General features: G+C 40.6%; 2 protein-coding genes across 3 annotated transcripts; one reads left to right on the top strand and one right to left on the bottom strand.

Moving 5' to 3' along the window:
- Positions 1-1450: 1450 nt before the first annotated feature.
- On the bottom strand, positions 1451-9868 carry LOC141008328 (HMG box-containing protein 1-like). The gene is made up of 13 exons (XM_073480640.1): positions 9714-9868; positions 8533-8631; positions 7061-7168; positions 6745-6940; positions 6421-6547; positions 6210-6321; positions 5572-5681; positions 5159-5315; positions 4937-5081; positions 4711-4829; positions 4401-4578; positions 4137-4278; positions 1451-4045 (listed from the first exon to the last, which is right to left on the bottom strand). The coding sequence occupies exons 1-13, from the start codon at positions 9754-9756 to the stop codon at positions 4028-4030; spliced, it is 1554 nt and encodes a 517-aa protein (XP_073336741.1). The 5' UTR covers positions 9757-9868; the 3' UTR covers positions 1451-4027.
- Positions 9869-11491: 1623 nt separating this feature from the next.
- Positions 11492-26484, top strand: pik3cg (phosphatidylinositol-4,5-bisphosphate 3-kinase, catalytic subunit gamma). Of its 2 annotated transcripts, none has more exons than XM_073481000.1 (24): positions 11492-11650; positions 12828-13047; positions 13160-13331; positions 13676-13938; positions 15195-15281; positions 15375-15475; positions 15611-15780; positions 15915-16102; positions 16889-16996; positions 17166-17253; positions 17335-17764; positions 17855-17953; positions 18042-18177; positions 19655-19720; positions 19996-20139; positions 20336-20417; positions 21717-21817; positions 21915-22061; positions 22136-22226; positions 22329-22459; positions 23189-23300; positions 23721-23878; positions 24103-24184; positions 24416-26484. In XM_073481000.1, the coding sequence occupies exons 2-24, from the start codon at positions 12835-12837 to the stop codon at positions 24613-24615; spliced, it is 3369 nt and encodes a 1122-aa protein (XP_073337101.1). In that variant the 5' UTR covers positions 11492-11650; positions 12828-12834; the 3' UTR covers positions 24616-26484. The 2 variants fall into 2 exon arrangements, with proteins under 2 accessions (XP_073337101.1, XP_073337102.1); XM_073481001.1 differs by having other exon boundaries at positions 11572-11650; positions 12832-13047.
- Positions 26485-27486: the final 1002 nt, after the last annotated feature.

The following is a 27486-nucleotide window of genomic DNA, read 5'->3' on the forward strand; positions in this document are numbered from 1 at the left end:
TTCATGATTAATGTTTTCCATCATTCTCCTGAAAAACAGAAATACTTTCTAATGAAACTGCAATTGGCACACAGGGAAATCAAACAAATAAAAGATTGCTGAAAATAGAATAAGACACCAATGAAAGTCGAACAACAGATGACTTTAATTTTTAAAAAGGGAAATTATTCAGGAAATTACTTTCTCCTAATCCCTTGTTTTGATGCAATGCAGATTTTGGGGCTCAAACTATCACGGATCCTTATTTCCAGTAATGTTTTAAATAACCAAAATCTCTTCAGGCCTCACTAGTGACAGTACAGTGTCTGCTGTTGAACTTCTCTCTTCATGTCTCATTGCCACTGGCTCCATGCTCTCTGGTACCCCGTGCCTTTTGTAACTCATGTTCTTGTACTTAAAACTGTTTTGATACAACAACTGTGTGACTAATATGCCAAAATAATGATCTGTGACTTTTTTTCTATTTTCTTAAAGTCTTGTTGCGCTCGTTACTTTCGTATGTAAAGGTCAGAGAAGAGAAATGTCGTCAGGCTCGGATGAAAACTGGGATTTAAAGTGATATTCCACACAAAATCTATCTTCTGGGTATCAGACACGACAGTCCCTGTAAGCCTGACAGGCGGCTATAAAGAGTTGCAGTTTGAATTTATGTCAGTAACAATGGATTCAAATGATAATCAGCTTTTATAGACAGAAAATATAAAAACCTCTTTAACCGCTCCTGCAACAGAATAATCAATGAATATAATCAGCTTTGATCAACTGAGACAGTTGTCATATTGTTACAAACATTTAGTGACAGATTTGGGATCCCCGTGCCACTCGCTATGACTGTTTGCATTCTGAGGGAGTCCAGTTTTTCCATTGTGTCAGACACGATCAATCAACCCCGAATCACTTTCGAGCAGCGTTGCAGCGTCTATCTGTGCCTGTTTTGTGTCCGCTCTGTGCAATTTTTTTTTTTTTTTTCACTTCGTCTGGGGATGCAAAATGGCACAAATCATAGAACCAGTGATTCGAAACCAGATCTAAGTGTAACATGTCTGAACTCTTTCTGTGTAAATATCCCTGAATACATCTAAAAGGCCAAATTACTGTATGTTTATACTGTACCTCTATATATTTTCTATTTTACTATCAAAAGTGATTTTCTAGTCATTTACACATATATAACTGTGTGGATTCTATTTGATAATCTTAGCCTGGAAATATTGATCATGTTTATAGTTTTAATGGAATGTTCTCTCTTTTTATCTTGATGATTACAGTAGCAGCTTAATGTCTCTACCTTTATCTCCACCATGAACTGGTGCGGTGTGTATATAGCAACAGGTTGTTTATGATTTAAACTTGTTTCTTTTCCCGGGAGGGAAAAAATAAAATGTTCTTGTTTAGACCCAAACGTATCTCTCAATTTTCTTAAACACACGTAGACACAGGATGAACCAGATTAGATTTATCATGCTTTTATTTAGACCATTATACATTGTATTGCATTGTCTCCCCTGATCGACCTTTACACGACATGATAGTAAAGACAAACGAAAGTTAAATAATCAATGCACAACCATGAAAGGTTAACAAAGATTAGGTCAAAACCAAAAAATATATTTTTCTATAGAATCATATTAATATTTGCCATTACACATTATACTGTAGCAGTCACATAAGATAAAGTGTATATAGTGCATCAAGAATAAACCTCGTTATGCAGTGAGAATATGAGTGTCCACCCTGGGAGCATTTCTGTATGTTTTTTTTTACTAGTTTAAGCAGATCAACATCCTGTTTTCCAATCTACACGGCTACAACTCTATATGAAGCACTGTCATCCAATTACATCACACTTCTAAAGCCTCCCACATGCCTGTCAGTTTCCTATTGATGTGTTTACACGCGCACAGTACTTGAGATAATATCACATTACAGAGGCTGGGCTTGTATTTCACATAAAGATGTTTACTCAGTATCTTGTGTCCTATCTGCTCTGGGTCCTTGTTTTTAGGCATGAGATTTTTTAAAATAGCAGACCTGATAGCTGACAGGTGTTGCGCTCAGCCAGACCTCTAGTTCAAGTAACAAATGGGTCTGGAAAAACAAAAAATTATGGTAGCTGGAGGACAGCTATGATGCTGTAGGCTTCAATTTAAGCTGTAACATTCACCCTCACAGACTTTAACAGGCCTTTCTGTTAAGTCGACGTGGGATCATGTGAAGTCTGAGAATTTTCAGGGCTCTTTGATAGGCTTTCAAACTCGGAGGAAGCCTCAACTACATGAGAATCAATGAGCAAAACATTCTGTAGACCTCCCCTGCCTAAGAAAAGAAAGAAAAAAGAAAAACTACCTGTAGGGTTTTTTTGCTCAATTCTTAAGTCCCCAACATCCTGATTAAAAACACAACACCTTATTTTTTTCTGATTTCAGACAATATCAAATGAGTCGTTTATGGCACAAGTTCTTCTTTTTGCAATATATTAGAGCAATGAATAGTGCTGAAATGGTTCTATAATCTTTTGACATAAATTAAAAGCCATCAAAAATCAATGGGGGAGATAAGACCAAAAAAATGTCTTTCTTTTTTTTTTTTTTGCTTTTCCTGTTTTAGATTTTATCAGGAGTAAGAAGAACACTGGAAATAACTAAATTAATTTCACTCTACGTGGAAGCCATTAATGACCTGTGAGTAACATGAACCCACATCAACTCTCACCTCTAATAATGCTTCTTGGATTAGACGCAACGATGCTGTACTTAAAGACAGCTGTGAAATCCTATTATGGCACATACAGATGTTAGAATCAAAAATCAATGCTTGCAGTGAGAGTATCTTTGCCCTCTGCAGCTGCTGTTATCCAGCGTCTTGCTCAAGGACACTTCAGCAGTGTAGATGATGTCTATAAATTTCAAATCAAGTCTTTTTGTCATTATGCAGCCTGCGTTATAACGGCAACAGTCTGTAACATAACTCACGTGATCTAATATCCTTTGTGACAACACATATTAATTACCGTAAATTCTCAAATAAAAGCCATAAAGTAAAGATAAGGCCAGGGCTGTCATGGAAAAGTCAGCGTATTTTTCTTTGTACACTTTTTTCTTTTTCAAAATAAAAGCCTTCCGGAGAAGTAAAGGGATTCTGCCCCTGAGCTGCTGGGAATGATTTGAATGTTCGGAAAATAGGGATGGTTAAAAAAATAGTTGGAGAAATTAATCTTTTTTCTTAAATTCAAGTTATTCAACCCCCAGGGCCTTTATTTGAGAATTTATGACGTACAATTGTTGAATAATTAAATATTACATGATAAAAGACGTGAAAGCAAAGTTAAAATATGTCGTCTTGTGCAATACACTGTGCAAATGCAAGTAATACAGGCAAGAAAATACTTTGTATATATCGTTTTATATCATTTTTGGGAAAATAGCTACATTCTCTACTTTAACTAAAATGCTACAGCACCACAACCTCCACCTGTTTCAAGCATATGGTGAGAAACTGAAAATGAATCAGAGTCTCTGACTTTTTATTTATTGTCACATTGTTGTAAAATCACTTGAGGAGATGAACTCCAGTCACACATAAAACCAGTTAATCTGCTTCATAATTTGGTTCGGAAAAAAAAGTGTCCTCTCTGCTACGGTGCTCTGCAGCATTTAAAATGTCATGTTTTATAGCTAATTATAACTGCTTTCAACAGATAATGCTTTAGACCACTTTAAAATGTTACATTTAGCACCCTTTAAAAGCAAGAGAAAGGGAAGAGACAGTTTTTGAGAGCCGCTCAAAACGTCTAAAAGAAGCAGACGCTGCAGCTCTTTTTACTTTGTGACGAGATAAGTGAGAAGAATCTAATCCTCTCCTCACTTTGGGAGATCAAACAAGTCTGTTGTTAACAAAATATAATCTTGAAGCATAGTATTAAAATATGCTTAGCTCCTTTTCCTTGTCACTTCTCAACGTGTATATGTGTGTGTGTGGGTGTAAGCCTGCAGGCCGTGCTGATCGTTCTTTCTTCTTTTCTGCATCTTTAATTTCCCTGACAACCCTGTTGGACATAGAGGAGAAATTACACAGCAGTCAAACACATGGGGTTAAGCTGTGTGTGTGTGTGTGTGTGTGTGTGTGTGCGCGCTTACCGAGTTGGTTCGTTTGCGTTTCCAGCAGTCTGGGTTGAGCCTTTTCTGTTCGTCTGCGAGGGCTTTGGCCTGTACGGTGAACACCCGCCGCTCCTCACTGCGCATTTTCTTCCATCGCTCACCGAGGAGGACGCTGATCGCTCTGAAACACACACACACACACACACACACACATACATATATATATATATATATATATATATACATGACCTTACAATAAACACTGAAGACTTCACAACACATGTAGACACAGAGCCCACCCACCTGTTGTCCTTCCCTGGGTACATCTGTGTGTACTCCACCCTGAACTTCTTGGCGAACAGCATGAAGGCGTTCATTGGCCGCTTGCACTTAGTGGGCGTGGCATTATTTCCTCCTGACGTGCTGGCATGCTGGCTTTTGGTTGGCGCTTGACGAGTAGAGTGGGAGGGACCGGGACTGTCTGCAGGTTATGAACGCACCCATGATTTAGAGGCTTGCTCTCATGAAATACATCCTCTAAATTGCATTTTTGTGCATTTTTTGTTCACACAGTAGATTCTACTAAAACTGTAGGAGCTCTGAAGTAAAGTACCATGTGTCGTGTCTCTGTCTGGAGAAGCAGCTCCCCCGCTGGACTGGGAGGCCCGCCGCCGTCTGGCCATACTGCTCAACACGTAAACGGCAGAGGAGTCCAGAGGAGTGAAGTCATAACTGAGGAAGACACACACATTAAAAAAACAGCTGTTCACACACACATTCACCGACACACACGCTAACTAATCTGCTGATCGGCCTGTTGCTATGTGTGTCTATTTTACCTCTTGAATGTGTCAAAGACCAGCGAGTCGTCAGTGTGTTTGGCATCTCTGTGTCCTGGAGGAAGACACACGCCTCCCACTTCCATCTCATAACACGGTATCCCATGATGCACCACGGTCAAGCTCGGGTAAAATGACGACCAGCCTGAAGGAAGACAGACAGAGTGTAAAGAAGTCGATGTGATGATGTTTTTACAACAGTTTTCTCATCATTGGTCCCACCTTTGTTTTTGACGTAGAAGGGGTGATCGAGTTGGCACCGGGCGGTGATGGGGGCACGTCCGAATGCCCCAGGGTCAAAGGTCAGCTGTAGGACAGCCTGACCAGCCAACACAATCTCTGAATGCTGCACCAGCTGCAGACCCTCAGAGCCATAACTCTGCAACAGAGCAAGCAGTGTTGGATAGATCCTTGCTTTTTGTGAACATATATATTGAATTTCATTCTCTGATTACATCCACTGGCAGAAAAACTACCTTCCAAGTTTTTCCTCTCCTTCTCCTGCTGCTGCTATTGTTAAAAATACATTAACACTGAGCTACACTGACAAAGACCTCTTAGCACTTAAGATGAAAGGCAAATCAAAGGTACACTGTGAACTCAGAGGCCAGACAGTCTATGTGTGCATTATGAACCTTCAGAGACGTAGACCGCTCCTCATCACCGGAGTCTTCCTCAGCAGACTCCAGGTCCTCGATGTCCTGCCACTCCACATTAGAGCCGCTGTGGAAGCGCAGATGAGTGCCTGGAGACAGATATTTGGTTGCTCTCAGATAATAGCCTCACATTTATGTCACCCCAGTAGAGAGTGATGACTCAGGCCTTGACCAAACAGACTGATATTTTTCTAGAAAGATATTTTTTCCTCCACACTTTTTAAAAAAAAGTTCTGTTCACACAAACTTAGAGATTTTAAACAGAACTAGATAATGAATACAAAGATGGTGCACATTTAATTCAATGACAAAAACATAAAATGGCTCAATCCAGCTCATCAGTCGTAATCTTAGTCTCCAGAAGACATGTGCACCCACTCCAGACGGGGTGCGCGCTAACGATTTTAGCTTAGCAGCTACAGTGAAGATTTCTGCTAAAAGTGTGTGAGTGAGTGTATATAACATCTTTTCAAATCAATTTGGAATGTCAGGGCTTCCAGAGACTTCAACTGACTTTCCATCAGCATGTGTGTGAGGAGATAATGCCTGAATTTTCCTTTTGTGTCAACTAATCCTTCATGCCCAGTGTATGAGTGTACATTTATATGTGTGTCTACCTTTGAGGAAGCAGTGCCAGGCGGTGGGTGGCCAGGAGAAGCTCCAGCCCATGTCTTCATCATCAGACAGAGAGGATCTGGTTGACACCGCAGAACCACATTCACTGCTCTTCTGGGGAAACAACAAGCATCACCAGTGTCAGACTAAACATCTACCACAGAGCCAAGAACGTGGATTTTTTTTGAGGAAGCAGGTAAACATGAGCTCTACCCTGCTGCGCCGACGCTCCCTGACATGACCTCTGGGGGGCGACATGGTGTTGCTGGGGAGAGGTGGAGGAGGCCGAGCGTAGGAATGTAAATTAGTGCTGGTGCTGGAGAGGCGGACCGCAGAGGAGCTGAAAGTGACACAAACTCGTAAGTGGCACCCATTGACAACAGCACAGTCATTTGTAGGGCTGATGCAACATGAAGGAGTGGTATTCTTTTAATATTAAAGCTTACAGTGCAGATCTTAATGTGGAGACACATTACAACCATATATATTATGTTATATTCATGTTTTAGCACATAGAGGAGTAAGACGCCCCCCTACCTGCTGTGAGCAGACTCCTGCAGCAGTGGACTCTGGGGTCCTGTGGCAATGTGAGCCAGCTGCGTCAGCCAATGTGTGTCGGGTGGTTGTGCGTGTGCATGTCGCTCCTGGTGTGACACACCCACGGCCACCTGGTACACAGGTGGTGCTGCAAGCTCTACCTCCTCCTGAACCTCCTGCAGGTCTGGGAGGTCGTCTACGAGGAGAAGACAAACGGCAGCAGAAGAGTTTGATCTTATTAAATGGAAACCCACGTACATCATTGTGTTCATCCATCCATTGTGTTGAACCTGCCGAATGTTTGTAGTTTATGTACCGTATTCCATGTAACTGTCACTGGTGGGGAAGCCAGGTGAGGAGGGGAGGCGTTCCTCACAGCAGAGCAGCTCATGTGATTGGTCTCCATCTGCATCCATCATCACCTCTGAAGGTAAGACCAGATAGACAACAGGACATGTGACTTGTTCAGAGTTTTTACAAGACTTTGAATTTGTTTATAGATGAATGTAGCCTTTAGAATAACTTGTCATGTTAGATTTACATGGTGAATTGCACAGTTTAGTAACCATCCCAGAAGATATCAGGGTTTAACATATTATATGGTATACGTTATTTTTTATCAATTACAATTACCCTTAAAGGCATGAAAGTAGTTTTTGTTATAATTTCACCAAATATTATGTCCTCACAGAAATGAAACTTGACATAAACTTGAAATATAAATTATATAACACTACTTCAGTAGAATTCAATACGACCTTTTCAATCTCTCAAGTATGTCTTATATCATATTAAACTGAATGTCTTTCAGTTATGGACTGCCATAGTAAGACATTTAAAGACATCACCTTAGACTTTGAGAGTGTGGGATGGACATGGTTCACTATATTCTGACATTTCATGAACCAAACAATTCATCATTAATCTAAAAAAAGAAGCTGCAGATTAATCAAAGATGAAAATAACTGCTAAATGCAGCCCTTAAAAGGATCGCAAACAGCAGCTTTCTCAGGTTCCCGGACTAGTCTGGCAGTTGGATGGTAGCAGAGATGTGGACTTGAGTCATTGTGACTTGGACTCGCTGTCTGTATTTCAATATTTTCAATTGAGGAGAATAAAGAAATAAATATGCTTTTTTGTGTTTCTTTACATTTTTCTTTTACAGAAAATCAATAATTATGCTAAAAACTGATTTCATTGTCATACTTTTTGAACAGGCTAGATACATTTGGCTATTAATATCATTATAAGACAGATACTAATACCTTATCTTTTCTCTTTATGAAGACCAAATACTGCAGGTAGGTCTGCAGTATCTTGGGTGGGGAAAACTTGACTTGACTTGGGACTTGCTTGAGACTTAACTGAATGACTTGAGTCACAGGTCTGGGAAACTCCACTGATTTTACACATTAAGATCCGTTTGCACAGCTGTATATGCCTCTGTCACTCTGGAGTTTTCCCAGGTTTGATAACATAACCCAGATAATGTCATCAGGGTTTTATTGACCTGGGCTCAGAAATTACACATTTAAATGAAAAGCCTGTGTTTCAAAGTGGAAGTGTAGGTGGGGTTTGAAGCATGCAGATACGGATGGAGGGTCTGACAGAAGACACAGGACTAAAGAGCAGTGTAGGGTCCAAGTCTAGCCTCATACTAGGGATCCGAGGCCCCCCAACTTTTTGAAACTGCAACACTAAATCACTGGAGTACCTCTTTAAGTGTGTTATGTCAGTAATCATACAGTACAGATGCAGGTGAGCGCTGCATTCCTGCTCTGTGCTTACCTGTGTGTTCAGGCTCTGAGTCTGGCACGTTCTGATGTTTGGGATCGCTGGACCGCACAGCCGGGGTCACCACCTCCCAAACCATGATGTCCACAGTCACTGAAACAGGCACACAGACAAATAACTGTACAGCCAACAAGTCTCAAATTTCTTTAAGCGTATTACTTCTTTGTGTAACTGGTCAAATTAAAGGATACTGGGAATATATCAGGTAAGGCTAAACGAAGAATTACTGGCATCAGTGTCAGTATTAGCCATAAGATAGGATCCCATAGGTCAAGTTCCCACTAACACACAGACAATTAATCCTTCACTGCAGTAATGTATAGGCTATAATTGGTTGGGATGACATAAGGAGGCACAGGGTGACATAGGGTAACACTGGGCCAGCTGTCATTACCTAATAACACATCTATGTTTAGACACTTTCTCAGAGATCAGCTCACTATAGTACAATCATGGATAAATGGGAGTATAATTGACCAGCCTGTCGAAACATTCAGTTTTCGACATGTAAACATGATAAGAGCGTGTTCCAGTCTTATCTATTTCGCAATATTCACGTCATGTGACCCCCTCTTGTTTATAAACTTTGAAGATCCTGCACGCATGCGCATAAACAGCCCATTCATTCAATAGAGACGGGCAGCGACGATACATTTAAACTAAGTAGTTAAAAACGAGTCAAAAGCACGAAACTAACTTTACAACATGAACTAACAACTGTGACTTTACCGACTGTTGCTATAGGCGACGCGTGTCGGTGCGCTGAAGCTTCGGAAAACTTCAGACGAAGAAGCGTTATTAGTTGTCACGAAACAAAAGTGCCGTTGAAACGCTGAAGTTACGTCGACGAAAACGACAAAAAGCCTCAGTGTCCGTGTTGTAACGGACACATAAACGACATTAACGACATTCAAAGTGTGAAAATATAAAAAAAAATCCTCAAAATGTACGAGCCATTTTATTACGCAGTCAGTTACAACAAAACAACTAACGTCAACAATGAAGCTTTAGCGAGAGCAGCGAAACTGCATTAACGGCGCAAAATAAGCGTTGACAGTTCCACAGTATTACTCGTGTGTCAAGTTGAGAGGGAAATCATTCAAATGCTGTAATCACATCTCAAAAACAACGCTTATAAACACTTAAATGATTTCAATGAACTTTCCTTAACTCACCAAAACAGTCGCCTTGTACGGGAAAGGGGGCTGGTATAAACATATTTCCCCCTGCGTTCCTATTGGCCAGACCCGACGTCAATCCACAGCTTCTCCAGTCCTCATTGGTCAGTTCGGTGCAGGCTCGCTTTCTTCATTATCATCCCCACAACAATAAAACACTGGGTGGGAGAGTGATGAAAGATGGCTGAACCAGAAGTCCCACAAGTGGCAGTTACAAAACATGTTTCTGCTTTTCAACAGAATGACTGAATTTTTGACACCAGAAGCAGAGTGAGAAACAACAAGAGAGGTAGAAAGTGTTATCTCTGGCTCTCACAATGTGGCAAGAATATGTTACAGCCATTTAAAAAACTGAAATGTTTATTACACAATATCCACGTGTGCCTACAAGTTCAATGACTAAGAGAATTTGACCAGTAAACACAAACATGGAAAAATACAAGTATAAATAATGTTGATGATTTCAGCTGCAGGCAAACAGCTTCCAGCTCAACTGTCATACATCCAGTGCAACTAGTACAACAGATAGTTTCAACAGGGTAATCTGGTTAAAAAGAGTGGCCTTCTCAGGTGTCAGACACATGTTTGTAACCCTTGTATAAATCCCTTAAATATCCCCTAAGTACACTCTTTAGTGTAATCATAGGAGAGGGTGAAGCCATAATCAGAGAAAGGAACAGCCACTCACTCAGTCAGAGGTGGAGTAGTCAAATACTCAGGTAAAAAGTACTGTTACTGCATAATAACAAGTACAGAAGTAAATAAAAAAGTATTTACTTCAGTGGTGAGAAACCTCATAAGGAAATAAATAGATAAGTAACTGTAACTAAGAATATTGCCCCATAATGTTTAAGTATAATCACTATTTTCTATGTAAATATTACATCTATACAAGTACACTAACAAAGTAGCATTTTTAAATAGCACACTTAGCTGATTGCTATCTTTTGATTCGCAAACAAATTAGTAAATTAAATATGGGCGATTTGTAATTATAATGTCAAAAAGTGTATATGAAAAGGGTGTCACAGTGTCCTTACACTTTGACCAACAATTGAGCACATCTGCCAAATTAAGTCTTACATGTTTAATATCCATAATAGGACACTGGGTGTTGCTGAGTGAAATACAGATGGGGCCCCATTCCCAGCCACCCTGTAAGACATTTTTGTATCAATATGTAAAAATCGTTGCGACTGTGATAACTTCAATTTTCTGGAGTCATGTCTTCTTGATGGTGGTGAAGCTGCAAGTTGGCATATGTGGAATCATGTGCCTTCACTGCCCTCTTGTGGTGACAGAGGGAACTGCAGCAAGACAGGATACGTCAAGTAAGACACGATGACATAGCAACACTTCCAGTCAAATATTTTCTAAATAAAACCTGAACCAGACGTAATAACACATTAAGTGGGATTATTATTATTATTATTATTATTATTATTATTATTATTATTATTATTATTATTATTGTTGTTGTTAATACCGCTGGAGGGCAGTGAAGTTTGATGTGTAGCCCGTGAGATAGGAAAAAACCTTTAGGGGAAAAACATTAAAAACACATTTTCTTTTGCCCATATCTTTGAAGTCCATCCCTTCTTATACAAAATTTGTGACGACCAACTGACAGTCAGAGCAAAATGAAAATATAACACTGTGTGTTTGCGCTTCAGTGACAATCGTTATTATAGCTGTCGTACGTGCTTTATTTTGAAGAGAAGCGCCGGAAGTGTCTGTCTCGTTCTGGCAAGCAGAAGTTGGCCGGTGAACTTGTCATTCTTCCCGAGTTAGAAGCGCAGCGGTTTCTTCACACAGACACAAACTAACTTCAGAAGTACTTTTCACTGTAGTTTGTGGTCTCTTCATGTAGCATAAATGCCGAAGCTTTCGCCCAGAGCTCCGGGTTTCGTTGCCGTCCCCGTCTGCGTTCATTGGTGAGTCATAAAGAAGCTTTTAAGTTGTTGTTTGACAGAACTGACGCCTCTCTTCCGATTATTATGGCAGCTGTACCGTTACATCCAGCACGCACCTACCCGGCCCCGCTATGGCTGCGTTTTAACAGTTTCATCCCTCCACAGGTTGTGTGGCACTGTCAGTTTTAACTACTGACGCACACACAGAATAATGTTTATGACACAGTGGTCAGAGCAGCAGACTGTCTCTGAGCTGTTGCCATGCTGGCTCGCTGTTTCTTTTGCTTCCTGCTTTTCAAAACTTCCTCTGCTGATGTGAAGAAGCAGAAGGGAAACTGCAGCCATTGAATCCTGTGACATGACACACTTCACATCATTACTTGAGCAGTGTGTTCAAATACTTTGATATGGCTGTCATCGTGGCGCACTGCTGTTTGTGTGATTTCTTCATTGTAGAAAGGAAATAAGACACTTTATGTTACTTTATTCCTCTAAAATAAGATGACCACATAGGACAATGAGACCAGGGCTTTACTCTGACAGTGTCAGTCAGTAAATCAACTTTTCAGTATACTCTTTATATTGTAATAGAAATGTAGTCCAGAAAGCCTTTAAATTATATATTTCTAAATAAAAAAAACCTTTTATTCTTATAGTATTATTTAAAAAATCCCCATTGAGTCCCCATTGGGACTTACTGTTAACTTTCTTGGAAGCAGTATAATTGCTTGTAGGATACTGATATTTCAGTCCTTAACTTCTCATGCCTATTATGATGGAAAGTCAGGTGAAGTTTTATAGTCCACGAACATTTCTGGATTTTCACAGCAAAACAGTGTTGCAACATTCTCCTAAGCAACTGAAGTAGATGGGGACATAAAAAAAAGTAAGAGTGAAGATTTCAGCTGTAAAAGGGTGTAAATAATGTCTTTCCAGATCAATTTGGGATCTTGGAGCTCCTGGAGACTTTGATTATGCTGAACTGTATGGAACCATTATAAGTTACATTTCTGTTGCTTTCTTTACATTTAAAACAAGTCCCCATCTACTTCAGTTGTTGAGGAGAATGTCAGAGAATTTCAGTTATCTGTCCATGAGTTATTTGCTTAACTGGCACTTCTTTTATGAATTTGCCTATTAAGATTTTAAGATGAACACAGGATCTGTTTTCACTGTGCGTCTCTTGCCCCCTCTCAAGCTAGGCGATGGACGGGAAGCAGATCCAGGTGAGCGACGAAGAGCCCAAAGTCGTGCGAGAAGAGACCCGAAGGAGAAGAAGAAAGAAGGCCATCACGTCGTCCTCCTGCTCCTCCATGGATCAGATCACTGTGGAGTTCGTCCTGCCCACGACGGTGCGGGGCGGAAACAGCCCCGACACTGTGCTGCTGGAGGTGGCTGGAAACTGGACGGTGGAACAGGTCACCTGACTTACTGATTTATCGTTAACACTCAGGGTTATTCATTATGGATGTTAAAATGGTACTTGAAACATGAAGTATATTGATTCAGTGCATATTTCTTGCCTCCCAGGTGAAAGCTCAGGTGTGGTTAAAGGCGGTGACTTTAAACCTCTGTCATGACTTCTACCAGCGCTTTTCTCCCGACCACTGCATCCTGCTCTACCAGAAGAAAGGCAACGTGTGTGAGATTTATGACAAGCACCAAGTCTTTCAGACGCTGGACTGCATCCGTTACTGGAGAGGTACCAACCAGGAGAGCTTTTTTCACAATTTTTAAAATGTTAAAGACTCATCGATGAACTACTGACCCCACAAGTATCATTTTTGTTTAAGCAGAAACTTTTTATTGCCACCAGACTCCATTGATAAAAACAGTAATTCTACCACACAGAACAGGGGAGTTGCTGGTGTGCTGCTGCCTTGACTTTAGGTATTTCAAAGGGTTAATAGATTAATCATGAAAAGGAGGAGAAATAATCAGCAGATTAATCAGTAATAAAAAAAAGTCTACCAATCAGTGACAAAATATAAAGCCAGATCCTGAGTTCTCCGATGATGTCAAACACCTCTGTTGTGTTTTAAAAAGCCCTGAAGAAAGACGTGGGTCGGATCCAGCTGGTTCCCCGTCCTCAGCCCTCCGAGGAGTCCCTGCAGTACCAGCGTTACCTCAACTACCTGATTGGTTACGACGTGACTGATGTCAGCAACGTGCATGACGACGAGCTGGAGTTCACGCGCAGGAAGCTGCTGACGCCGCGACGCATTGAGCTGTCGGACCGCGACCCGAAGCTCTACTCCATGGACCCCTGGGTGACCCGCAAGCCACTGCCTGATCACCTGCACAGCAAGGTGTGTGTGTGTGTGTGTTGTTGACTGATTTTATTACATGAATGATCGATTCATGAATCACCTCTTGTGTGCACTTCAGTGGTTACAAAACACATTCTTTGCTGCTAGCACCTAGGGCTCCTCAAAATAATATCATGATTTTTTTAAGGCTAAATCGATCTTGATATTTTGAAATCTCAAAAGCACTTCATAAAGGGTGGGCAACAAAATCAAATATCACAGAATATCAACATTGTGACTATATTGCAGGGATGACTATTGGTACTTTCACAAAATATTAACACCATGAGATTTTTGATAAGTAACATTATTAATGTGGATATAATGATTAGTGGGTAAGGACACAAAAGTGATCCCAGTGTAATCTAACAGCAACAACAAGTTTTACGAGGAAATTGTCAACAATCTGGTTTTTAAAATTAATTCCCTTCCTCCTTGAAAAAGATTAAAATCTCATTTTTCAGTATAACTGTCGTTGATCCTTGATATCATCTTCCCTTCACCCGTGGGAAAATCCAGGCTTCAACTGTGGCAGTTACTGTTTATCTGTCATTATATGTCTTTTACAGTCCTCTCATTTCAGATCAGCCTCTTTCAACTAACTTTTTAAAGCTTTGTCTTAAATAAATACTAATAGTGTTCCTCTATATCTTCGTGTATTTTGGAAATAGTGGACAACTGAGTACAATTACTGTTACAAGTAAAAGTCCTGCATTCAAAATCTTGCTGAAGTAAAAGTACAAAAGGTACTTGTTATGCAGAATGGCCCATTTCAGAACCATTTACATTATATCACTAGATTATTATTAGGGATACATTAATCCATCAATTTCAATTTAATGTTGCTGCTGGTAAAGGTAGAGCTAATTTCAGCTACGTTATATACTGCTGGGTAGATTCATCTATAATAATACATCATGTTTATTAGTTGTTTTCAAATTTGTGTTAATTATCTGCAAAGTAACTAGTAACTCAAGTCGTCAACTAAATGTAGTGGAGTAAAAAGTACAATATTGGCTTCCAAATTGTATTGGATCAAGTAAAAGGAGCATTTAATGGAAATACTCAAGAACAACCAAACGGGAATGAAGTACAGCACTCAAATAAATGTACATGGATACTTTGCACCACTGATTGTATATGTGCTGATAAGATAGTATTGTTTGACAGTGGAGTAGGTTCACTACTGAAACCATATTAATAGCAGTAAGGTCCATTCATTACTTTACTTTACCATTTTTTGTTCCTCCTTTCAGGTCAGTAACAATCACATCCTGGTGGTGATCCACATCGGCATGGTCAGCCAGACCATCAAGGTCTCCATCGATGACCCGCCAGCTCAGGTAGACAAGCGTAGTGATGAACACCATTCAGTATTTTTATGGCTTTCTGCTCTGTTTTTGTAATATTTTCTGACAATATTCCATCCTGTTCAGGTACTGGCAAGCTTTTTTGCCAAGACAGCAAATAAGAGAGTTTTGCTGGGCATTCCTGACAACATGTGTGAGGAAGACTTTGTTCTTCGGGTGTGTGGAAGGTAAAGTATGAACAAGTGAACAAGTTTGCACTGAAAGTAAAAGAGTAATTCACTGGATCATGTTATAGAAGTGGTTTCATTAATACTGAAAGCTTCACAACTTGAAACTAACACTCTAAGTATTTGTTCACACAGGGAGGAGTACCTGTATGGAGAAAAACCACTGCAGAACTTCAACTGGATCCGTCAGAGTCTGAAGAACGGGGAGGAAATCCACCTGGTTCTGGAGTCACCACCTGATCCCGACCTGGATCAGGTCCAGAAGGAGGACTGGGCACAAGTGGACGACTGCACCGGAGTCGCAGGTAAATGAAGGGAAGTGTTTGTGTGTGTACTCGATGATGTATCAATTCTAGTTTTTTTGCGATACAGTACGGGCCAAAGCAACACACTCCGTATTTCAGTGGCAGTAATTCTCCTCCTGACTTCTCTTTGTCAGGTACCCACGAGCAGTTGACCATCGATGAGAAGGACCACGAACGAGTGTTCACCATCTCCATGTGGGACTGTAACAGGAAGTTCAGAGTGAAGGTGCTGGGTATTGACATCCCATCCCTCCCCAAAATCCCAGAGTTCATTGTCTTCATAGAGGCCAGCATCTTCCACGGCCAGCAGCTTTTAGCCCAGGTAATCCAAACTGTCATGTGATGATGGCGGCTGTGAGCTACATTGATTTTAGGGCAGACACACAAAAACACAAAAATGAATGCAAAACAGATTTATTAGAACAATATTTGAACATAATTGCTGTCAAAAAACGCTGAAAATAACGATGTCTTATTTTATAGACAGATATGTGATGAATGGTCACGGTCGGTGCTAACCTCAGTGACAAATACTTTTGCATTTCTATTTCTATTTCATTTCTATAATAAAATCCCCCCCAAAATTACCTCGCCTGAGTCACGTCAGATTTTTATCAGCAATGGTGGTGGTTTAAAAATAAAGACAACAACTCTCATGATCCCACACAACTTCACAAAGTCATCAAACGAAGTCTTTTCTTTTCATTATTTTGTTTGAGAAACTCCTCGTGGAAGGAAATACACAGTATATAAATACATGTGTATTTATAGACAGTAATGCTGGATTACTTTCTCCACTGTTTGAATCCAGCAGAAAAATGGCCGACCCCGCCACTAACAATAAAAACCACTATAAAGAGTGTATGTAAATACATTGAATGGATGTTTCATAAGAATGGCGACCTTAAATTGTATGAAAAGTGAGGTTTGATTTTATGGAAATCTTCATGACGGCAACTTTAAACTAGATGCAGCAAATCAGAATTGAGAACCTCAACTATCTCAGTTGTGTGTTTTTGTAACCACCAGTTTCAGGAAGCACTTACTTTCTAGAACACATAGACAGCAGCTGTAGCAGAGTTTAACCACCCTGCCTTTACTCTCCCAGGAGAGGACGTCCTCTAAAACCTTCAATGAAGAAGTGTTGTGGAACTGCTGGCTGGAGTTTAACATTAAGATCAAGGACCTGCCAAAAGGAGCGCGCCTCAACCTCCAGGTAAACACTTCAGTCAAAGGACAGATGGAACTATTTTACAATGATAAGTAGTTGTGATCGTTGTAGTGTATCTCCAAATATATATTTTTGGATAGAAAACAGATTTCAATGGTAGGAAAAAGAGTTTCTGTACTCTGTAATGACAATCAGCTCTATCTTTCCCACCCAGGTGGTTTGTGGGAAGCAGCCCCAGACACCAAACTCCAAGACAAGCTCAGCCTACCAGGATAATACAGCAGGAACAGGCAGCCATGATGGTGAAGTCTACTAACATTTGCCTACTTTATCACGATCATGATCATGACAGCGAGGCTTATATCTGTCTGTCCACTTTTCAGGAAAGACCAAGAGTCGTCTTCTGTACTACGTCAACCTGCTGCTGATCGACCACCGCTCTCTGCTCCGCCAGGGTGAGTTCATCCTCCACATGTGGAAAATGCCCGAGAAGAGCGAGGAGAGCAGCAGCAGCATCAACGCGGACAAGCTCACCTCAGCCACCAACCCAGACAAGGCCTCAGCGATGGCCATCGCCATTTTACTGGATAAGTACTGTTACCCCGTGGTGCTGCCCAAGAGTCGGGATGTGGGCCGAGACGTCGGGGCTGGAGGGGAGGAAGCGGAGGGTGGGGAGCGTGGTCAGAGAGAGATGCCAAACCACCTGAAGAAACAGTTTGCGGCTATCGTGGCTACCGACCCCCTGCACCCACTCAGTCCTGAGGACAAAGAGCTGCTGTGGCACTTCAGGCATGAGTGTATGCGCGACCCCAGGTACTTATTTTAATCCAAAGAAAATAGGTGTTACGTCATTGTTGTTTTTGAGCTCATATTGCATGATATTTATTTTATTTCTGTCTTCAGAGCCTACCCGAAGCTTCTGGGTTCAGTCCGGTGGGGGAAACAGGAAGATGTTTTGGCAACACACCGTCTGTTGGAGCGCAGCAGTGCGTGGGACAGCAGGTAAAAGGGCTCTCACACTGCCACTACATGTGTCTGTCCTCAGTAGGTTCAGTGTCCCATCACCTGTCACCATGTTGTTCCTGTTCAGTGGTCTGGACGTGGGCCTGGCCATGCAGCTGCTGGACTGTCACTACTCGGACGCTCAGGTTCGCTCGATGGCTGTCAGGAAACTGGAGACTCTGGAAGATGACGATGTGCTCAGATACCTGCTGCAGCTAGTACAGGTGTGACTTTTCTATTCATTCTATTTCTTCTTTTATGCATTCACAGCTGAAAGAAAGTAGCTTTATGCTAAGCTAAGCTAACCATCTGCTTGTGGTAGCATTATATTTAGTGTCAATCTTCTCAGCTAACTCTCGGAAAGAATGCCAATATATGCATTTCCAAAAATGTCGAACTATTCCTTTAACTACATTTTGCAGCTAATACTTTTCTAAGTGCTTCTGCTTAAGTAAAACATTGAGGTATTCCTACTTTTACTTTTTCCAGCCCTGACTAATTGTCTGTCGAATAAAAACATACAGTATCAAATCATATTATCTCTGCTGAGTCATCTTCCGGCTCCTCTCATGTTGTAACGCATGCATGAAGTCTTCACTTAATACAGGTTAACCTCTGATTGTCACCGTTAACAATAATTACGTAATCAAACCACAGTATCAGAGTTATTTTTGTCAACACAAACTGATGATTTGAAATGCAAAAACACAACACATCGTTCTGTCAGAGGAGAGTGATGAAGCACTTCTTCCCCTTAACACCTGATTCACTGTTATACTATCTCACAAGTTAATGGGAAGAGGACGTTCAGCAGATACACACTGAGTGCTTGTCTGCTGATGTGTTTCCATAGCGAGGCTGTGGTCAACTTTGCATGAGGTACATGGATTATCAGCTGCGGTCGACAAATGGCCCTTTGGTCTGATAGGAACGTGACTGTACCTTTACAGATACTGTTATGTCTGTATCCTGGGGACTGTAGCGACATGTGGAGGGTTTCAATCCAAAATGTATTACAAGATATGTTTATACTGAATGCTAGGTTGTGTTATGTTGTGTTACTGTAGGTGCCAGGATTACAGTAAAATGTGTTTGTTGTTCAGATCACATGATCATACTAGTAATGAAAGGTTGGATTGTCATTTAAGCCCAAACTGCACTGCTGTTTGCATTCTTTGTTTGTGTGTGTCTGACCTGTTGAACCACTCTCTGCTTCCTTCAGTGAACACACTGAGCTCTGTGTTTTCACTGCACTTCCTTTACCGCCTCAGTCCACCCTCTGCGCCATCACACTGTAACCTCTGAGCTCAGTAGGTTCAAAGTACCCTGTGAAGTTTTTATTGTGAACTTTTTTAGTGTGTCCCCGAGGCCTTGACACATTGTGATGGCACTGTCTGCCTCATAAAACATTTACAAAGCCTGTCCTGAATGAGGCTTTGTTGACATCACTTTATTGTCCTCTTCTTCTCTTCTTTTGGCACACACATTGCTCTATAGCACCACAAGTTGGTTAAAAAGTCCTCAAAGTTCCCATTTAAATACAAAAAAAGAAAAGAAAACCAGCCTATTTCCATATTTCATGACAATAGTAATATAAAAAATGTCTATGCATGCATGTGTGTCCACTGAAACCTGTGATTTTAGATGCTTCCATCAGAAATAAACGTACTAAACTTTGCCTGGTGTATGTGTCTCCTGCAGGCGGTGAAGTTTGAGCCTTACCATGACAGTGCCCTGGTCAGGTTCCTGCTGAAGAGAGCTCTGAGGGTAAACAGAATCAACATCTGTATCTGTTTCTCACACTGTCTTGTAATATTTGCAGTGTATAGTGAGTATGAGAGTGTGTGTGTGTTCCTGTTGTATCTGTCCGTCTTCCCGTTCATCTGTTTGTATGTTTCTGTCTTGCTTGCAATGATGAAAATGTTTCTGTTAATGCTAAATAATCTTAGTGTTATTGCTTTAAAAGATACCTGTGTCCATTATTATTGACATTTACAGTTTGTTTTTTTGTCTTCTGAATTTGTTTTTTTTCCTCTCCACAGAGTAAGCGTATCGGTCATTTCCTCTTCTGGTTCCTGCGCAGTGAGATCGCCCAGTCCATGCACTACCAGCAGAGGTATGCTGTCCTGCTGGAGGCCTACCTGAGAGGCTGTGGTGAAGACATGCTGCAGGACTTCAGGAAGCAGGTGAGCAATAAGTCAGCTTGTCTTGTACAGAGTGTGCCTTGTCTTTCTAATGAAAATGGTCAAGTCAGTTTTCTCAAACACCTGAAGGCTCTCACTGTCTGTACAGCTCTATCCTTAGACTCTAGAGGAATGGATTTGCAGTCTGTCTGGTAATCAGCTCTTTCAGTAACTGACTTGATGAACTGATCCTCTCCAGGTGGAGATGACTGAGGCTCTGCAGAAAGTCACCCGTGAGGTCAAGGCCATGTCCGCTGACAAGTACGACATTACAGCGCAAGGTGAGACGGGGGGATTAAACTAAAAACTCAGGTCATCCTGCAGCTCTGATACTAAAACCTAGTCCACACGTACAAAGTTTTTTTGAAAACAGAGTTTTAAAACAAAACGATCTCCATCCAGGCGAGCATTTCAGCAGTAATCTCCGTCCATACTAACACCTGAGAACACATATCCCATGACCATTTACATACACTGGGCATGCACATGCCGTTGTAAACAGGAAGCAAATTGTAGACATTGAATATATACGATTATTGTTTTTACTTTTACTTACTCTTTACTTGCTTACTTTTAGTCTGTATCATTACAGGTATCAGGGTTGGTATAAAGGTAATTCTTCCTGAAAATAGGACAAAAATGATGAGGCAGGTAAACGTCAAAGCTCTTCACAGAATCTTAGTGGATAATGATATTTTTATTAAAACTTTGACAGCAGCCATGTTGTGATCGCATCATTGTATCATCGATGTCTGTTTGTGTCTTTCTAAATGTCGTTTCCGTAATTGTACAAATCCAAATACTCCACAATATCACACACATTTGCCAGTAATGCTACATGTACTGCTTAGACACAATGAGGAAGCAAAAGTGTGTCTGCGTCATCATTTACAAAAAGCTCTGTTTCTATTCATCCAGAGGTAAACACTGACACCTTCTGAATGTTTCCTCTTTGGAAAGACTTTTCCAAGAGATCAGTTTTCAGCTACCTAAAACATCGCTTAGGTGTGTACGAAAACAAAAAGAAAAAGCTTTGTTTTAAGAACTACCTGTGTGGGCACGGCCTAAGCTGCAATATTCAGTTCCCAGTTTCCTGGTTTCTCTTAGGAGTATCTTAAATAAACACAATGTATTCATAAGCAACAGTTTGAGGCATAACTTAAAAAACATTCACTTGAAAGTCTATGTGATTATTAGCTTTGTGTATTAACTTTTTAATTTAGATTCTAAATTGAGACTGAACATTTGAGGATATCTGAAAATCTAACAAACAGATAATCAGTCCAACATCAACAACAGCATCTGTTACATGCTTCACTTCTGCTGCTGCAGCTGCCACATTTCACCAATCAGAGTGATTGGTGAAATGTGGCAGCTCGATCTCAGACAGTGCGCTCTTTGTTTTGGTGCACGCTCCATCGACTCTGTAATGTGCAATAGAAACAGAACAAGAACAAAGACTGACATTCAGTGGGAGCAGAGCGTGCAACTGTTCAATCTATCATGGTTTAAAGATAAAACATAGCTCCAAGTCATGTCACACTAAAGCTCTGTTTGTGTGTGTGTTGTGTGTTTGTCAGTGGTGTTTCAGTTGCGTCAGAAGCTGGAGAATCTGCAGTCTGGTCTGCCGGAGAGTTTCAGAGTCCCTTATGATCCTGGGCTCAGAGCTGGAGCCCTGCTGGTGAGGGACGAACACAAACATGCACAGTTACACACTTAGTTATGTTTTTTCAAGTGAAATAAACGCGTGAAGATAAATACTGTCTATGTGCATTCAGATCGAACAGTGTAAAGTGATGGCATCCAAGAAGAAGCCTCTGTGGCTGCAGTTTAAAAGGGCCGACCCCACCACTCTGTCCAAAGACCCCATCGGCATCATCTTCAAAGACGGCGATGACCTCAGACAGGATATGCTCATCCTGCAGGTGAGCGGCAGCACAGTCTCTGACACACACAAATGATTAAAGAAAGCGCTCAGTTTCCTGTCGTGTCCCTTCAGATTCTGCTGATCATGGAGTCGATCTGGGAGACTGAATCACTGGATCTCTGTCTGTTACCATACGGCTGCATCTCCACTGGGAACAGAATAGGTCAGTGTAACAGATATTGAAAACAGATCAGATGAATATTACAGTTGATACTACTGTGTGATATATTTACCTCCTCCCTCTGTTTTCACTGCTCTATTAAAGGTATGATTGAGATAGTGAAGGACGCCACCACCATCGCTAACATCCAGCAGAGCGTTGTTGGAAGCACCGGAGCTTTTAAAGATGAAATCCTTTATCAGTGGCTCCGGGACAAGTGTGTCAGCGAGGACAAGGTACATGTCAGCCAGCTCAGCCAGCATGCAAATATTTATCATATGGACTACATCAGGATTCTAGATCTAGAAACACCAGTTCTCCAATGCTTCCATCCATCCAGTTACAGCACACTTTAATGTTGACAGCAGTTAGAGCCCAAAAAGGCGTCTATAAATTGTCTCCTTTGTCCTGAACCCAAAAACTCCACATTAACTATCAAAAATGACAAAGAAAAGCAGCAAATCCTCACATTTAAGAAGCTGGAACCAGCAAGTGTTTGACATTTTCGCTTGAAGAATGACTGAAACGATTAGTCGATTATTAAAATAGTTTCTTTCAATCAGCTGTTTGTCTCCAGCAGCTGCTCTGTGTTTCAGACGTTACAGGAAGTAGCAGTGCGACAGACAGAAAGGAAGTAACCCTCGGTTTTTCCTGTCGTTACACACGCACACACACACACACACACACACACACACACACACACACACACACACACACACACACACACACACACACACACACACACACACACACACACACAGAGTTTTAGCTGTGACACCTGCTGCACCCCCAGAGTCTATATTTTGTGTTTCTGCTTGCTTCCTGATGACCTGTTTTGCGACACTTTATCTGTAATTTAAAAATGAAAGGTTACTGTGTTTCAGTGTGCTTGGTGTCTGCAGCACCAAAGTACAGCATCCTATTCTTAACTACATGACAAACTGTTTCTCTCTCTGTCTGTGTAGTTTCAGCAGGCTGTGGAGAAGTTTCTGTACTCCTGTGGAGGCTACTGTGTGGCCACTTACGTACTGGGTATTGGGGATCGCCACAATGACAACATCATGATCACAGAATCTGGTAATGAGTCTGACGTCTTTATTTTTATTGTGCTTTGTACGTACAGTACTGAAAAACACTGTATATATCAGTCATGCTGAGGAAATACTGCTGTGATAAAACAAATTAAAGATAAAAAAGTAGATAAAACGTGGAAATATAAAGAGAAATGTGGTGCAACTCTAAATAAAAGAATAAATCAACATGGGAATATCAAGGTAACTAACTATATATAGTACGGAAATAGAAATAAGTAATATGTATGCAGAAGAATACATAAATACTGTATATATTTTGATAAATATAGAAATTAATATTTCCTATTTTTTGAGATTTGTTTTGCAGTTATTGAAACACATCTCATGTGACTGTATGATTACAGTATGTAGAGATTGGAGTTCGGGGAAAACATAAAAACTAATCTCCTTTGTGTTCCTGCAGGGAACCTCTTCCACATCGACTTCGGCCACATCCTGGGGAATTATAAGAGCTTCATGGGAATCAGTAAGGAGTGGGTTCCCTTCGTGCTCACACCGGACTTCCTGTATGTCATGGGAACATCAGGGAAGAAAAGTAGCCCCCACTTCCAGAAGTTCCAGGTGCAGAAAATGTGATGACTTCATGTGAAAACACTAAACACACTGAACGTGAACACAGATACAGTCACACCATGCATCCATCCGCCATTTTTTAAACATTAAATAGATCAGAAAGATCACAGGGCTATATTAGAAATCAGCTAGTAACCAACACACCAGCTTCATATCTTCCACATTTATTTGTCTGTATGTGCAGTATGTACTATATGTGTTCTCTGTCTCAGGATGTGTGTGTGAAGGCTTACCTCGCCCTACGGCACCACACCAACCTGCTCATCATCCTCTTCTCCATGATGCTGATGACCGGTACGACTCCCTTCCTTACAACAAACAATTTGTTCCTATTATTTATTTTCATGAGATTTGGATTGGAACCATGACCTGAGTTGTAATCTAAAGTTCAGTTTAAAGTTGAGTTTTGTCTTCACTAATTTCAAAGAAGACAGAACTACAGTGAGATGTTTTTGTGAGATGGTGTGTGATAAAACAGTCGATACTTCTGTCTGAGGAGTGACTCTTATTTGTGGCTGTCAACAGGCATGCCCCAGCTGACGAGCAAGGAGGACATCGAGTACATCCGCGAGGCGCTGACCGTCGGCCGCAGCGAGGACGAGGCACAGCGCCACCTACTGGACCAGATAGAGATCTGCAGGGAAAAAGGCTGGATGGTTCAGATCAACTGGTTTGTTCACCTGGTGCTGGGGATCAAGCAGGGTGTGGAGAAACGGTCCACTTAGAAAAGATTAAGATTGCAAGTTTTTTCTCAAAGTATTTCAGTTTTTATGTAAATACAGTAAGAGTCTTACAAGAGTGTACCAGCAGAGGACTGAAAGTCTGGAAAGCTAAGAATTATTATTATTTTTTTTAATCTGAGTATACCGTCAAACGCCTTTAGACCATGTGTCATCTCAAATATCAAAACATTTTTACAAAGAATAATGAGAGCAGAATGACTGAGATGTTACTGAGTGTAAGTCTTGTGAAACATCAATCCTATCAATATCAATCATTTCAACTATGGACAAAGACTGGAGCTATACAAGCAAAACTACACTGAAAAAGAGAAGATGTATTAGTGAGTAAAAGTCATGAGGATTTTAACCTGTGATACTCTGTGTATGCAGACTTGGCACCAAGATGTATTGGTGCTAATTTAAATATAATTGATGCTGTATTGTGAGTTACACAGCTTAGACCAAGTCAAACATCCGTACTTAAGTCCAAATAGTTTTTCTCTTTTGCACTATGACAATCATAAGTCTTTGCTCAAACTCTAATTTCTACATCTTTTCAACTATTTTTCCATCCAAACAGTTAATAGTAGATTTTTGTTAAATAAGAAACCAAACCAAGAGTAAGGAAATGGATCTCTGCATCCTCTGTTATCATTCTTTTACGACGCTAACTACTTCCTGTTTCTATTTGTATTCATTTCCTGCTGAGGAAACCCACGTCTCTCACACTTCCTTCACATTGTTTGCATTTTAAAACATGGTACATGTCACACTGGTTATTGAATTCTCACTGAAGTAGTGCTGCACTGTCCCTCTGCTCCGAGAGGAGCCATTAGACTGAAGATTAAGACTAACGCCACCAATTTTACACAAGTGTGTTTACAGGTCTTGGGGAGAACTACTGTATTTGTGAAAAAAGTTGATAAAATTTATAAAATTGGTGGACTTACCATTTAAAGGGCCAGTCTGTGACATAGTTACCAAGCAAAACATTTGCTGATTAATATGCCATGAATTATTGAATTAGTTGGACTGAAAGTAATGTAATATTAATGAAATGTTCAAGTTGAGAATTTTATTATTTATATAAATTACAAGCATTGTATTTGCACTGATTGTTGAGGAATAACCTCGGTGCTCATGAAAATTAAATTCCAAAAATATATATTGCAAGTTAAATTTATTGATGCTAATTTATAACCACATGCACATCTGTGGCATTGCAAGGCTACGGTGGCCTGAAGGTGACATTTGGCACATGCTGGTCAGTGCTGTAGTCACCTCTTTTAGGATGGTAGAAGATTTAATTGATTTTTTTTGTGTGACTTTTGTTGCCTCATGATTTGGAATATTTCAATGACATCATCAAGACGGTGAGAAGTATAATAATTCTTTACACTTTTACTCTTTAAACTGTGTTTTTATGTTACATCATGTTTTCAAACAAGCACTCGAGCCAACTTTGACTGAAGGCAAACCAGGTCGCTCTCAGGTTTTTGTTGAGATGAATCCTGATAAATGTTTGAGACTGAAGCAAGTTAGGAGACACGGCGAAATCAAAGAAACAACCCTGAATGAAATTCTGGAGTTGATCATTGCAGATTGGAGATTTTTGTTACATTTAATCTTTTAAGTTACTTTCCAGTTGGAGATGAAAGCGACCAAAGAACCAGTTGTTGGAAAGTCAGTGGCCTACTTTTTTTTAAATGTGGTGTGAAGATCCAAACCTTCCATTTTTACTGAAATAACATTTCATAACGAAGCCTTTTGTGACTGTACATGCTTTCAATCATTGATTCTGGAAATGAAATAACTGTAACATGTCAGCTTTTCTTTATAATGATATCAGAAAAATTAAAGTTATGTTCTATATATATATTTTGGGGCGTTTTCTCTTTCACCAATCAGACTGCTGACAAATATTTCAGTGTAATTTCATAGCTACAAGAATTTCCACCCCCCTCTCTCATGTCTTCCATTCTTCCATCTGCACGTCTTAAAAAGTCCTCCAGTAAGAAGGATTATTCTGACAGGGAACCAAATCCAATTTGAAACTCATTCAAAATATCAAGTGTGATAATCGACTCCGACCACAAGATGGAGCAACACCACAACTCTCAGGACTGACACCATGTTGAGCGTGCTCATACTCCCCTCCTTCGCCCAATTCTTCCTAAATGTTCCTCCACCTTCCTGTCAGTTTCCCACTCATCTCTTCATCCTCCTTCATCTTCCCGCGCCCCTCTCTTCAGCACTGTTTTAATAGAAAAGTACGAGTGGGTGGGAGGGTATTGCAAGAAGAATACGTCTCTTTCATGTCACTCTGTTTCGTGGCTGTAAACTGCTGTATGTGTGTTGATTGGATTATGATTGGGTTACAAAGATAAGCCCCCTCATTCCCCACAGCTTTATGCCTCTTTGTACACGCTGCTACTCTGCTAAATGTAAGCTTTTTAGCATGCTTATGAACTGTACGGGTGCTTCTCCAGGAAGTGATGGGAGTGAATAGAGTGAAACGTGAATGGATTTCAAACGTTTCTTCACTCTGTTGCCCCGTTTCTCTTCAGCTTTCCATTGTTGTCTTTGTACGCATCATTTCTCTGAGTGCCAAATGAACATTTAAATCATCATGTTTCTTTGAGGACTTGGAACTCAAGGGCACTGATTAAATTACATAGCGTGAGTTATTGAAGCTGTATGGTATTTTTTTTTTTTTAAAAATCAAGAACAAAATGAAACAGTAGCAGCAGTTACATAGAAACCTTTGTTCAACCCCATTAAAATCATATAAGATGTGTGTTTACATACCCAAAGCAGTTAGTCAGAATATCATTTTCTTTTCTTCACAGGGGTAAAGTGGTCTCAACAACTGTG

This window comes from Pagrus major, chromosome 14, assembly GCF_040436345.1.
Source record: "Pagrus major chromosome 14, Pma_NU_1.0".
In the NCBI taxonomy this organism is placed as follows: Eukaryota; Metazoa; Chordata; class Actinopteri; order Spariformes; family Sparidae; genus Pagrus; species Pagrus major.

What these genes read in the sequence shown, in the direction of transcription:
- LOC141008328 (XM_073480640.1), bottom strand. Translation starts at nt 9,756, where the DNA reads ATGTTTATACCAGCCCCCTTTCCCGTACAAGGCGACTGTTTTG. An exon ending in TGACAGTTACATGGAATACG is followed by an intron (nt 6,941 to 7,060) that starts GTACATAAACTA and finishes TTCTCCTCGTAG; the next exon opens with ACGACCTCCCAGACCTGCAG. An exon ending in GTCTTTGACACATTCAAGAG is followed by an intron (nt 4,830 to 4,936) that starts GTAAAATAGACA and finishes TGTCTTCCTCAG; the next exon opens with TTATGACTTCACTCCTCTGG.
- pik3cg (XM_073481000.1), top strand. Translation starts at nt 12,835, where the DNA reads ATGGACGGGAAGCAGATCCAGGTGAGCGACGAAGAGCCCAAAGTCGTG. An exon ending in GTTCTTCGGGTGTGTGGAAG is followed by an intron (nt 15,476 to 15,610) that starts GTAAAGTATGAA and finishes TTGTTCACACAG; the next exon opens with GGAGGAGTACCTGTATGGAG. An exon ending in AGTGTGTCAGCGAGGACAAG is followed by an intron (nt 22,460 to 23,188) that starts GTACATGTCAGC and finishes CTGTCTGTGTAG; the next exon opens with TTTCAGCAGGCTGTGGAGAA.